Consider the following 14,043-nt stretch of genomic DNA (forward strand, 5'->3'; position numbering starts at 1 on the left):
TTCAATTTACGTTGGGTCATTGGAATTCAGCTCAATTAAATTATTCCACTATTAAAAAGGAAATTTTGAGTATTGTGATTTGTATAAATAAATTCCAGTCTGATTTGTTAAATCAAAAGTTTTTAGTCAGAATTGATTGTAAATCGGCAAATGATGTTTTAAAGAAAGATGTTAAAAACCTTGCCTCTAAACAAATTTTTGCTAGATGGCAAGCAATTTTAAGTATTTTTTATTTTAATATTGAGTATATTAAAGGAAGTAAAAATAATATCCCAGACTTTCTAACTAGAGAATTTTTATAGCAAAATGGGAAGAAAGAAGAATAAACAGAAGAAAATAAAATCCAGCTCCAGTTCTACTAAAGCCCTCTCCAAGCATTCGGAAGAACTTAATAAGTCCACAATAAAGCCTGTTGAGCCTAGTAAAACCACTAAAATCCAAGAAAAAACTTCAGAAGATTTGAAAAAATGGATCGAAGAATTAAGCCAGTCACTAGAAGTGATTAAAGCTCTGCAGGATATAGCCTCTTCTTCAGGAGAATCAGGTATGGCTTCTAAATCTAAAGCTATCGTACCCATTCATAGTACGGCTAGTCTGTCTCAAACGGTAGACAGTAAAGACTTATCAAATCCGTTGAAGGCTGTGGGTTTGCCAAAAATCCAATCTTCCCAAGGATATAACACTGGTATTCATAAATGGAATTTAAAAAGTTTTTCAGAAGTAGAAATTGAAATTGAACATGGTTTTAATGATATAAATCCATGGGAAGTAATTAGAAAAAACTATCCTGAGGATTGGTATTTTACACCAAAAGATCTTTCAAAACCTCAGGATTATTATCAAAGTATTTTGCAGGAAACAGAATCAGTTGAAACAAAACATAATTTTCATAAAACCCATAAAAATGTGATAGCATACTCCTCTATTAAAATAAAACAAGTTTTTCACCCTAAGGATTGGCCCGTTTCAAGTTTGTATACCCCATTAACTTTTAAAAATTTAAAAAAGTATTGCTTTTCATATAATTACTTTGATTATATAGAAGTATGGAAAAATATTTTTTGTGTTCAGAATGCAAATACTACTCATTCGTGGTTAATATATTTTGATCATCAAAGTTTTAAAACCACCTCTAGATATCCAAATTGGTTTTTAAGATGGTGGCAAAATAAAGGTATTACTGATGATATTTTATCACCAGAAGTTTTTAAAGTATATCAGTATTTTAAAACAAATTATAAACCTGCTCAGCATGAAAAATATATTCCTCCCTTAATGTATTTTTGTACCCAGTTTTTTATACCCTGGGTATATCAATGGTATTTTGATTTCCAGTATATAACACTAAATATCCCAGTTATTGTAAAAAGACACAAAGTAAAATGGTGGGGATCCTTCAAGAACTCTACAACAGAATTGGTTGTAAAGCAGAGGATACTTAAAAAAGCCCAGTTCCCTGCAATATCTTATGCTAGTAAATTGGCCCTGCAAGGAGAGTCTTCATTTGGGGCTCAGAAGGCCCAATGCCAAGCTATGCTCTCATCAGCTAAAACTTCTGAAGAATATAAAATGATATGTCAACAGATGTTCAGCCAATTGGGCTCAGGAGAAACAATAAAGTCTGAAGAAATAAAACAGGAAAGAAAGTCCAGTAGTAAAGAATCTTCAAAGCATTCTTCCAGTAAAAAAGCTCTAAAGAAAAAGTCAAGCAAAAGAAAGCCTAAAAAACAGTCAAGTTCGGAATCGGAGTCGACAGCGTCAAGTACGTCATCCTCCAGTAAAACTTCGGCATCTTCTTATTGTGATAGCAATGAAGATGACTGTTATGGAATATTACCAGCAATAAGAATTAAAAGCAAGACAGACAAAGTAAAAGAAAAGGGAAAGAAAAAGTAAAGAAAAAAGGAAAAGGGAAAAAGAAACGGGACACCTCGTCATCATCAGACTCAGAGTAAAAAACAAAAATGGGCAGATCACTATTCATCTACAGTAAAAGCAGGTGACACAGTAAAAAGCAGGTGGCCGACATACTATTCATCTACAGTAAAAGCAGGTAGCACAGTAAAAAGCAGGTGGCCGACATACTATTCATCTACAGTAAAAGCAGGTAGCACAGTAAAAAGCAGGTGGCCGACATACTATTCATCTACAGTAAAAGCTACTATTCATGAACAGTGAAAGCCGTGTTAATCAACAGTAAAAGTCCGAAAATTTTCTATAAAAAGGGAGCCTCTCCCCTTGTGAAGGCACGCATATATTTTCTCCCTCTCTCTATTTTCTCTACCTTGACACTTCTCTGTAAAATCTCTATATCAATTTTCAATTTCCAGAAATTTTGTAAAACCTTCAAGAATAAATAAAATCATAGTAAGTTTTATATTAATTTCTGCATATTTTATATCTGCTATTTATATAAACCCGTGTTGACGGCACCTTTCTCTTCTCCCTCCTCACTCAGACTTAATTCTGGGGATCTCAGGTTAAGATTGCAGGAACCTAAAACCTTTGTGCTATTTTGTTGCCTAAGTATGTTCTATGGTTACAGCTCAGGCTGACCTTCCACATCAGAAATATGTATTGTTTGCTTGAGCTAGTTATAAATTTAATCATTTCATATTTTAAAGGCCAAGGATTTTGTGAGGCCAGAAATTTTACTTTTATTAAGGCTAGTGACCTTTTGAGGACTGAGTAATATTTCTAATATTTCTAATATTTCTTTTAAATTTAATTTTTGATGTATGTTTCGATCCAGTATTTTGTTATCAATTATTGAGAGGCTAAGTTACAAATTGAGTGTGGTGAAGAATCGTTCTTTTTTTTAATTTTATAAAAAATTAATTTAATTATTTAAATTAAAAATTTTAATTTTTTAATAAAAATTCTCGAAAAATTTTTTAAAAAATTTCAGCTATTTTTACTGAAATATTTAAAATATTACTTTCCCATAATTTTTATTTACTTTATTTTTCACATATATTAAAAAATATAATTATTTTTATTAATATTTTCATTATATTTATTTTAAATATATTAAATTTTATTAAATATTAAGATATATTTAAAAAAATTTTAAAAATAAAATAAAATAAAAAAGATTATAATGTCCAATTCATATATTATTATAATCTAAAAATAAAAAAAGAATTTTAAGATAATAAAAAATAAATAAATAAAAATGATGGGACGGCCAAAATCAATAATTTAATATATAAATTTTATACATGAGGTCAATTAATCTTCAAAATTTTAGAATTGCTAACTATCATTTTCTGTACCTAAGGTTGAATTTAGGGTTAGGGGAGGTGGGATCCATAAGTATATGATTACCATATGAACCTATTAAAATATTTTTTTTAATCCACTAAAATATTTAAAATATTATTATATTTAATAAATTTAGACTTATTATATGCTCCCTTTAATCACCAAATTTTTATGTATAAATTAAATTATTAATATCTTTTTATTTACATTTTATTCCTTGCCTATAAAATGGTCATGGATAATCTGAATTCAACATGTTAAAGAATCAAAAACACAAAAAGAGATCAGAAATGGGTTTGAAAGCAGATCATAAGCCGCATGCAGTTTGTATCCCATTTCCAGCTCAAGGCCACATAAACCCTATGCTTCAAATAGCTAAAATCCTCCATTTCAAAGGCTTTCACATAACTTTCGTCAACACAGAATTCATCCACAAACGCCTGAAGTTAAACTCCATAGCCAACAGCTCCATCAATGGCTTCTCTAACTTCAGATTTGAAACAATCCCAGATGGAATCCAACCCGCCGGCGATGAGGATGGTGGTGCTGAGGCTCCTCATCAAGACATGCCTTCTCTTTTTCACTCCATCCTTAACAAATTTTCAACTCCATTTTGTGATCTGATTCACAAGCTTAATGATAGTTCGTGTTCTGGAGTTCCTCCGGTGACTTGTATTGTGGCTGACGGTGGCTTGACCTTCACTCTTGATGTTGCTCGACGATTTGGAATTCCTATCGGGATTTTTTGGGTGGCCAGCGCCTGTGCTACTTTGGCTTACACGCAATATCATCAACTTATTGAAAGAGGTTTAGCTCCTCTCAAGGGTAGGATCCCTCTTTGTCCAATTCAAAATAATATATTCATTTTATTATTAGAATTACTTGATTTTACAATTACGTACATATTTACTCATTATAAAATAAATAAATACAGCACTTTCAGTAAAACAAAACTATATCAGAATTTTAATTTCTTTAAACTCTGTCTAGAGATAAGTGTATCAAATTAATTAATTATATATAATAAATCTATTATTATCTCATCAAAAATTTTAAAAAAAATATGTTTTTTATATTATTTTTAATTATATAGTAGGCACAAATTGGATCCTTTAAACTTGTATGACTATTTAATTTGTTGTGCTTTTCACGCAGATGAAAGCTACCTTACAAATGGCTATCTGGAAACGAGCATAGATTGGATTCCAGGCTTGAAAAATATCCGGCTAAAGGATCTTCCACCTTTCTTCAGAACTACAGACCCAAACGATCCCTTTCTCAAATGGGTCTTGACAGAGGTAGAGAAAGCTTCCACAGCTTCTGCTTTGATTCTCAACACGTTTGATTCCCTGGAACAAGATGCCTTGCAAGCTCTGTGTGCCATGTATCCTCATTTATACACCATAGGTCCTTTTCAGTTGCTGGTTGATCAGATCGATGACGATGATGAACTGAAACTCATGGGTTCAAGTCTATGGAAAGAACACTCTGAGTGCCTTGCATGGCTTGATTCAAAACAACCCAACTCGGTTTTATACGTAAATTTTGGTAGTACTACTACAATGACTCTTGATGAACTCACTGAGTTTGCATGGGGACTAGCCAACAGCAAAAAACAATTCCTGTGGGTAATAAGGGCCGACCTTGTCAAAGGTGGCTCAGAAATTCTGCCACCCGAATTTGCAGAAGAGATAGTGGACAGAGGATTTCTGACAAGCTGGTGTCCGCAAGAACAAGTCCTGAAGCATCCATCGGTCGGAGTTTTTTTAAGCCATATGGGGTGGAATTCAAGTCTGGAAAGTGTTTGCGGTGGAGTGCCGTTGATTTGTTGGCCATTTATAGCAGATCAGATGACAAACAGTAGATATGCTTGCACAGAATGGGGCGTTGGATTGGAGCTTGAAAAAGTTGAGAGAAATGAAGTGGAGAAGCTTGTGAAGGAGCTTTTCGAAGGAGAGAAAGGGAAGGAAATGAAGAAGAAAGTAATGGAGTGGAAGAGAAAAGCAGAAGAGGCTACATTTCCTGGTGGTTCCTCTTGCAAGAACTTGGATAAGTTGTTGGAGATTCTCGTGGGAAACAATGATAATAATAATTAATAGGTCTGTTGTCAAGTTGATATGCTAAAAAATAAAAGGCAGGTAGCCTTAAACAGTTCAAAGTGATCTTGAGTTGTTTTCGTTACAAAATTATTACCTCACACAATGAATTGAGCTTAATTTCATCCAAAAACCTAGCTGGAGAAGAATTGTCAAAATCTTTATATTTAATATTAAATTTGGAGTATGAAAGTTATGAACATATACATTTATGGATGACTCCATATTGAAATAGAGAGAACGATATGAATTTAAACTAAAAATAAATCGATTTATTCATTTATTCCGCGTACGATAGCGTGAAGGGGTGGTGGCGCAGTTGGCTAGCGCGTAGGTCTCATAGCTACTGAGTTATCCTGAGGTCGAGAGTTCGAGCCTCTCTCACCCCAGTCTTTTCTAGACATTTTTTAATAGAAAACGACGCGTCGTTGCGGTAATTGTTTTATTTTTCCGGCGGGCGCCACCAATTTTGATGAGAGTTGAGTTGAGTTAATCAGTCTCGGACAGACATACTCTCGCCTTTCGTCCCGCCACCATCACCATCATCGCCACCGCCCGACCCTTTCCAAAACCCCAATCCCCCTACTCCCAGTCCTTCACTCTTCTATGATCATCCACTGACACCGGTCACTTCGAAGACCAATCAATCATTATTTTCCTCAAGCAATTCCTTTATGCACGCCCCAAATTCCAGCAATTCCTTTACGCACGCCCCGAATTCCAGCAATTTGATTTAGTAGATTTGGTGGGGTTTACGAGTCTGGAAGACCCATTCAGGGAAGAATTGAGGAGAACTAAAAGGATGGATAAGGAGGGGATATTGGGATTTTTGAGGGACCTGGAAGGCAATGGTGTAGCAGGAGAATGAAGATTGTAATATACTGGTGAGTCTGTTGACGTCTTGCTGTTGATTGGAAGCTCCTGATTGGATTCAAAAGGAAAGAGTCCTTGCTTGGGTTACTTGCCCAAGATATATAAGGTACTTCTTCTTCTTCTTCTTCTTGTTCTCTGGTTTCCTGTGTTTCTTTTTAGCTTTGCTTGTATCACACATGATGCTAAATAAATAAGATAGCTTCCATATATTTATGTTCATGGGCTTGATGTCATTCATGTGCATTTTAGCAATGTTTGCAAACAAAGGAATTGGATGATCCATATCCAAAATTTGTTTTATATGGTCAGCTTCACTTCAATTGCTTTTCCTGTCTCATGTTATGTGTTTATTCATTAGCCAAGATATCATCTTTTCCACTAAAAAAATTTTTGGTTTAAGTAATCCATTTGAAAAAAGAAGCAAAAGTTAATGTAATGATATTGAGATTTAGAGAGCTACCTAAGTTTCTAATTTGATGACTTAAGAAGTCCTTTAATTTGAAGGTTAGAGTTGGTAAATGTGCTAGTAATTTAGATATTGTTTATTGAGCACGGAAATTAGTTCTAATATTTTGCTGCTACTGTTCAAGTTTTAACTGCGCCACCATTCGGATGCCTTTTCTCCTCTTCCCCGGAGTTGCCATCACATTTATGATTCTTTGAAACTTAAAGTTTTTAATCTGCGGCTAGGTTATGTAAATGTTAACCAAGTTGATTGCAACAGTATCATGTATGCCAGGTTTATTTTTTCTTTCTTCTTGTTTGATGGTATCTGCCCTGGTGGACAACAATTTATATCTTGTAAAGGAGTTGCTGCATATTTGCATTCATTTGTTGGACCATATGATAGACTAGCTTCTGAAAGTGCAACTAAATGCTTCACAGCTTTGTCAAGTTTAATCATGTTCAATTTGGCTTACTGTATATGACTATGTTCAACAGAATGCAGGTGCAACCAGGAAGGATGAAGATCAGGGGCAATCTACTTATCATGACAATGCTTTCCTTTGCTGAGAATTGACAGTTTGGAGGTTGCTGATGTTCAAATACATGACCTTTTTGAATTCCACAAAATGTAACATTACATTTGATGAAAAGAACACATATATACATCACCTTTTGTCCTCTTGGTTCTTCTGTTGGTATATGGTGTAATTGTTAAAGATTGAATATATGAATGTCAGTTCTGCCTTGGTTGAAATAGCAGGACTGCTTTGCTAAAACCTTTTACATTGACAGCTTCAAAATCCAAAACGTTGAAGAGCATATCACCTTTTGTTTTGGAGTCTTTGACAATGTCGATGATACGAATCTGGTGTGAAACATATTGAAACCTAAGCCATTCTTACCTAATCTTGCTCATTCCATTGTTAATTCATTGTTACTTCTTTTTTTGCAATTGTTGTTTATTCTTTCTGTGAATAAATTTTTTCCTTTTTTGGTGGAGTTGATTGTTCTGGCTGTTAATATGTTCTCCCATTTTACATTGGCAGCTGAAGCTGGATGAATGATGTCTATAATGGCAAGTGCAGTACTGATATTTTGCAGCAAGAAGTTTATCAGTTACCGGTTCAAATCAAAATCCAAAGAGCCCAGGTCTATTAAGAGTATTTAGGGGTGTAAACGAACCAAACTGTTCATGAGATATTTGAGACTCGACTCGATAAAAACTCGATCGACTCGACTCGTTTTCTTTTTAGGCTCGTTTAATAAACGAGCCGAACTTGAATTTAGCAGTATTCGCCTCGTTTAGGCTCGTGAGTTGACTCGTGAACAGGCTCGCAAACAAGTTTATTTGCTAACATTAATCCCACATCAAAAGTTGAAGGGATATGAAGAATCGTGACTTTTCTATAAAAAGATAACCCTTCTACATTTTTTTTCATTAATTTTGGGTTCAAGAGACTTTAATTAAATAAAAAAATTTAATTTAAAAGTCTCTTAATAATCTTATAATTTAAATTCGTTTTTAATTTAAATAAATTTGAATTATATTCAGCTTGTTTATAATATAATCGAGTTCAAATTCGAACTTTTTGAATGGAGTTTGAGTTGGTTCGTTAATGTGATAAATGAGCTTATTACGAATTGAGTTTAAACCGAATTCAAGTTTAATATTTGTTTTATGAATCGAGATCGAGTTTATAAATGAAGCTCGGATTTTTAAATTTCTTTTCTAATCGAGTTTGAACTTATCAAAATTCAGTTTGATTCTGTTCGATTACATCCTAAAAGTATTATAGGAAGAAGAACAGACTGAAACATCCCAGCCATGAGATGGAAGATAAGACATTCTTCAGCTTTATTTCATCATGAAACAACAATTGGGTTTCAAGAGTCATGATGTCTAGTTCTTGCCTTCATTTCCTTGTATAACCAGCCTGATTGAGCACATGCAAATCACAAAATTGTTTCTGTTGTGGTTGAAACTATAGTTTCCTAAATCATGATACTCTCGAGTTGTGGTATGTAGTACGTAGAATACTAATGAATGAAATATAGCGATGGGCTTAATAGGTATACTAATTCGATTAATGATACGTTTAGTTGGTATGTGAGCTTAATTCAGGGCATGTAAATTATTTTTATGCTTGAAACATTTCCCTTTCATTTCAAAAGTAGTCTCAACTCGTGAAGAAAGTGGAGGATTAATTTTACAGTGGGATCATAGCAGTACATCTTACAGATTTGAATGACAAAATTGTTCCACAAGTCCAGAGATGAAGTGAAATCACCAACTGGGCTGAAGTCAGAAAAAGCAATTAAGCATGCATTTAAATAAGGGCAAGAGGATTCAATTCTTTTCACATTATGATATGGTAGAAATAGAATAACGAGACGAATCAAACCGAAGGAGTGCAGAAAAGAAGGGAAATGGGGACAACAAGAATATGGAGGAGTATAGCCACTAGGAAACCATAAAAATTTTAACCAGGACCATCCATTTTTCACTGATGTTGAATCGGTGGAAGTTCTGCGTATTTGAACATTGATAATGGGCTTCTTCTTTGGAGGATGGCAATGGATAAGGTAAGGCCCATGAAAATCACTCTACTTAAATTCCAACTCGATTATTATTTATTATATTCAAATTAATTTCAAATACGGTTAAAATTTTGAACAAATTCTTACTCAAAATGAGTTTATATGAACTATAGGGTAAGTACATAAGTGATGTTATACACTAATCGACCAAAGTAAGTCATGAACTGATATCATAAGACAGAATCACGTGACAAATGTTTGATAAGCCCATACATGGTCCCACGGAATAGCATCCGGTTCTTCATCGGGGCTCGCCCTCACTTAGATAAATCGAGTTTTCATATAAAATTACCGTTAGCAGATACAATCAGACAAATTCTCATTACGTCTATAATTACGGGGTTCCCAATTAATTAGCTGATGTGATCTCCTATCAATTAGACGGCACCAGCTGGATCTCTAGGAAATATTATAATTAACTTCATCTTCTTATAGCATAAAAGATAACGATTGCAGAGATAAAGATATGTATTTTTACACAACTACTCTTGAATTCTAAATAATTCTTTACATTCGCCTTTTTCTTTAGTTCAGTGACTTGAGCGTCAGAGTGGTTGCGTAGGACCACCTCACATTCTCTTCCTTGCAGGTTGACCAACCTCAATTCTCATTTTCAGCCACATCATTTGGTTCTGTTGCTGGAAAATCCATTGAATTTTCTCTATTCATTTGGATTAAAGCCGGTCTCTAATCCCCTTTTATCTTAGAAAGAAATCTATGCTTTCTCTCTCTTGAAATGGTCAGTCATTCATGAGCTACTACTAAGGTTGCTACCAATGAGAACGCTATCATTTCTTCCACTCCTAGTAATGGATAAAATACACCCTCTATGGTCAATGAAGCAAAACTCAATAATCTAAACAATGAGCAAATGCTCCACCACATCAAAAGGTTGCATGCTACTCTCGAGTAATATAAAGCTCGGGGAGGCATTTTTCATGGCTCCCAGGGAAAGGGAAGAAGTCTTCGTGGATACTCTAAGGACTTGGACAGAGGCGATCTGGATGCGGTTTGACGGGAAGGCTAAGTTCGAGGAAGTGGAGTTATCAAACAAGGCTCCGAAGGACGTTGACTAGAAACTGGTACGGGTTGTTCAAAGGTACCAGAAGGAGCTAGAGAAGGACTATGGCCTTGACAATGCCTCACCCCTATCAGAAAAGATCTTAACATAAACTTTTCCAATCAAGTTTAAGCTGTAATACCCGGCTAGACTCCGGTATCGGAATTCCTACCGTCCGGTGGAATCTCGGATGTCAGAGACTTCTAGAAGGGTAAAGACATGTTTTATAAAATGTTTTCATGATTTAATGATTTTAAAGTATGAAATTAAATGAGTTTTTGCATGAAAATTCTTTGGAGGAAAACCCAGGTTCGGCCGCTGAAAGTCAAGTTCGGCCGCCGAACGTGCATGCGTTTAGGAGGCACGTTAGGCCCCCGAAAGCATGAGTGAGGGCAGTCCAGGTTCGGCCGCCGAAAGTCAAGTTCGGCCGCCGAACATTGCATGGATGCGGAGGCACATTCGGCCCCCGAACGTGGCCTGGCCAGCCACCTATAAATGGGGCACTTAGCCGAAATGGGCGAGCTTTCTCCCATTTCCGGCCACAGCAAGCTTCCGACCTTCCCTTTGCAACTCTTGTGCTCTTCCTCCAAATCTCTACCATTTTTCTTGAGTTTTAAGCTTGCATTGAAGGTTTTGAGCTTTTAAACCAAGTTTTGGAGCTTTGGGAACTCAGGAGCTCATTTTCGTGGATCTCCAAGTTTAGGTCGTCTCCCTCTCGATCTTCAAGAGGTAAGAGCCGATCTTAAGCTCCTCATGTGTTCTAAGTAAGTTTTAAGTGATTTTATGGGGTAGAATGGCATGTATAGGGTTGTATGAGTTTTTAAGCAAATGCTAGGTTTTATGTGATTTATGAACAATGTGGCATGTTTGAGTATGCTTGAAGTGTTGTAGTTGGGGAATTTGATGTTTTGAGGCCCCTAGGATCTTGTATGCATGTTTTAAGTGAGGTATATGCATGATTGGTGAGTTTGGAGGCGAAAATGCACAAAGGAACCGAGTTTCTGCCCTTTGGCAGAAACCAGGTTCGGCAGCCGAAGGCACTTTCGGCCGCCGAACATGGCTGGGGAGGCAGGCCTTTCGGCTGCCGAAGTTGCCCCCGAAAAGAGACTTTCGTCTCTGTCTGGGACTTTCGGCCGCCGAAGGTGCCGCCGAACCTACCTGAGTTTCGTCTCTGTCCAGGACTTTCGGCCGCCGAAGGTGCCGCCGAAAGTGCCCTGTTCAGCCACTTCATGCATATCTCTATGTGATATTTTCAGGATGTTTTAGGGGGTTTTTGGGGAATACATTAGAGTTATGTTTATGTATGTTTGGTCCCTCATTGGAGTCCACCTGTGTAGGTTCGGACCCGAGGAACCAAGGACCCCAGTAGTGAGCCAGCTGCTACAGAGTTTGTCAGAGTCAGCCAGAGGTGAGTGGAACTAAACTTAACCTTTTAAATTAAGAAATGAAATGCTTTTATCATGTTTCATGCATCATGATCATATTATAGGTTGTTTGCATTAGAATTCACGACTATGCCGCATTGTATTGTTGTGATAGATGATAGTGGATGGACATTAGGATGATTCATTAGCCTTCTATATACGAAGTCCTGTGGTGCCCATAATAGGGCCGGGCAATACGAAGACCTGTGGTGCCCATAATAGGGCCGGGCAATAACTCCGAGTACGAAGTCCTGTGGTGCCCATAATAGGGCCGGGCAATACGAAGTCCTGTGGTGCCCATAATAGGGCCGGGCATGGAGTTGAGGGATTTTTGAATCAGTCCATCCGTGGTGTGATTTATTTGTGCAGTGACGCATTTCATGATAGCATGTTTTAAATATTCTTTTACAGTTCTACTCACTGGGCATCTAGCTCACCCCTCTCCCCTAACCCCCAGGTTTGCAGGTACGGGATAGATAGAGAAGGCAAGAAGAAAAAGTCATATGTATGTAATAGTTAGTTGTGGACATGACAATTGTATTATGATGTAATGTAAGAGATCACAGTATGTTATGTAATGAGGTTATGGAGGATAGAGTTGTGCTTGACCATAATATATTGTTAATCCATTTTGTATATACATGATCTTATGTTATGATGTTTATGTATACTAACTCAACACAGGTTGTTTTGCCTTTAAGGCTTGATGAGATCCCACAGAGGGACTATGTTGTGTATATGATCAGAGTATGCACAGGTTGAGTTAGTTGATGACAGTTGTATGAAGAAAAGTTTTAATTTTTATGCATGTTGTTGATCATGTATGGGATTATGCAGGTTTACAGGTTATATGTCAGGCTTGCTACGGGTCCCGGCGGCCTTAAGTCGACCCGGATCCTAGCGCCGGTAGCGGTCCGAATTTCCGGGGCGTTACATAAGCTGTCAAGCTTGAACAAATATGACAGAATAATAGACTCCAGAAGCCACCTGGTGATCTTTAATATGACCATGCAGCTTCAAGATGTCAATGACTTCGTGTTGTGCCGAGTATTTTCATCAACACTCACAGGTTTGGCTCAGAAATGGTACCAACATTTGAGCCCATGTTTAATTAAGAACTTTACGCAATTCACTATGTTATTTAAATCTAAGTTTATTACTTGTATACCTCCTAAAAAGCTCTCCTCTAACCTATGAAAAATCCGCCAAGAGAATCTTTAAAGAGTTTTATCTCACGGTTAAATATAAAAGCAATACAGGTGGAGGAATTAAATCATGAGATAACATGTGAAACATTAAAGAAAGGGACACATAATGTCAAGTTCATGGATTTCCTAATAAAAAATACAGCCATTATGTACCAGTAGCTAAGGGACAAGGCCCAGAAGTACATCAGACTGGATGACGAAGTCCAAGCATTAAGAGGGGAAAAAAGGATGAGTCAAAAGCAAAACCAAAAGACAGAGAGGCGAGGATATGAAGAAAACCACATAAGTTACCCAGTTTCCTGAAGAAGGGATGACCCAAGTAAGTATAAGAACTATACTCCATTGAATGACTCACAAACACGTATTCTAATGTGAATCAGGAAAAATGACAAAGATGACAGATAGTCTCCCAAGTTCAATCTTGAGAGAGTTGAAAGGCGATATAGAACTAAGTATTGCTGCTTTCGCAAAGACCACAGACATACAACGGAAGAGTACCGACAATTGAAAGACAAGATCGAGAGGTTAATAAGGGATGACACACTTCGAAAGTTTGCTAGAAAAAATAGAGAAGAGAAGAGGCCCAAACTTGAGTGACAAAGAACGTTGGGGTTACCTTCTTCAAAAAAAGATTAAAGAGCATTCAAGGCCACAAGGTGTGTTTTACCAAGCCATAATCCGGGTGTTAGTCCCGCTAATGAAGGCATTCTATGTCAGGCCACAAAGCAGGTTCCGTCAGGCCATAATCCGAGTGTTAGTCCCGCTAATTAAGACATTTTATGCCAGGACACAAGGCGGATTCTGCCATACTATAATCCAGGTGTTAGTCCCGTTAATTAAGGCAATCTACGACAAGGCCACAAGTGGGTTCCACTAGGTCATAATATGGGTGTTAGTCCCACTAATAAAAGTATTCTATGACAAGCCACAAGGCGGGTGTCTGCGAGGCTCAACAACCGGATGATAGTCCCATATTTATAAAAAAAATTTAAGGCTTTTTATGCCAAGGCCACAAGGTAGTTATCCGCTAGACCACATGTTCGAGTTTGGTCCCATTTTACAAATTTTTTAAG

The 14,043-nt window shown here is 36.6% G+C and overlaps 2 protein-coding genes and 1 non-coding gene across 6 annotated transcripts; all 3 read left to right on the top strand.

Annotated features, from left to right (window-relative positions):
- Nucleotides 1–306: 306 nt before the first annotated feature.
- Nucleotides 307–1,896, top strand: LOC122724830. The gene is made up of 2 exons (XM_043960707.1): nucleotides 307–544; nucleotides 1,358–1,896. The coding sequence occupies exons 1-2, from the start codon at nucleotides 307–309 to the stop codon at nucleotides 1,894–1,896; spliced, it is 777 nt and encodes a 258-aa protein (XP_043816642.1).
- Nucleotides 1,897–3,178: 1,282 nt separating this feature from the next.
- On the top strand, nucleotides 3,179–7,991 carry LOC110624522 (7-deoxyloganetin glucosyltransferase-like). Of its 4 annotated transcripts, none has more exons than XM_043960563.1 (4): nucleotides 3,179–4,089; nucleotides 4,420–6,339; nucleotides 7,176–7,548; nucleotides 7,727–7,991. In XM_043960563.1, exons 1-2 carry the CDS (start codon nucleotides 3,519–3,521, stop codon nucleotides 5,358–5,360), a joined length of 1,512 nt encoding a protein of 503 aa, XP_043816498.1. In that variant the 5' UTR covers nucleotides 3,179–3,518; the 3' UTR covers nucleotides 5,361–6,339; nucleotides 7,176–7,548; nucleotides 7,727–7,991. The 4 variants fall into 4 exon arrangements, with proteins under 4 accessions (XP_043816498.1, XP_043816496.1, XP_043816497.1 ...); XM_043960561.1 differs by having other exon boundaries at nucleotides 7,176–7,308; XM_043960562.1 differs by having other exon boundaries at nucleotides 7,176–7,264.
- TRNAM-CAU lies at nucleotides 5,665–5,749 on the top strand. The gene is given in 2 exon segments: nucleotides 5,665–5,702; nucleotides 5,714–5,749. It is a non-coding gene; the product is annotated as a tRNA-Met (tRNA).
- Nucleotides 7,992–14,043: the final 6,052 nt, after the last annotated feature.

The sequence above is a fragment of the Manihot esculenta genome, chromosome 10, assembly GCF_001659605.2.
Source record: "Manihot esculenta cultivar AM560-2 chromosome 10, M.esculenta_v8, whole genome shotgun sequence".
NCBI lineage: Eukaryota > Viridiplantae > Streptophyta > Magnoliopsida > Malpighiales > Euphorbiaceae > Manihot > Manihot esculenta.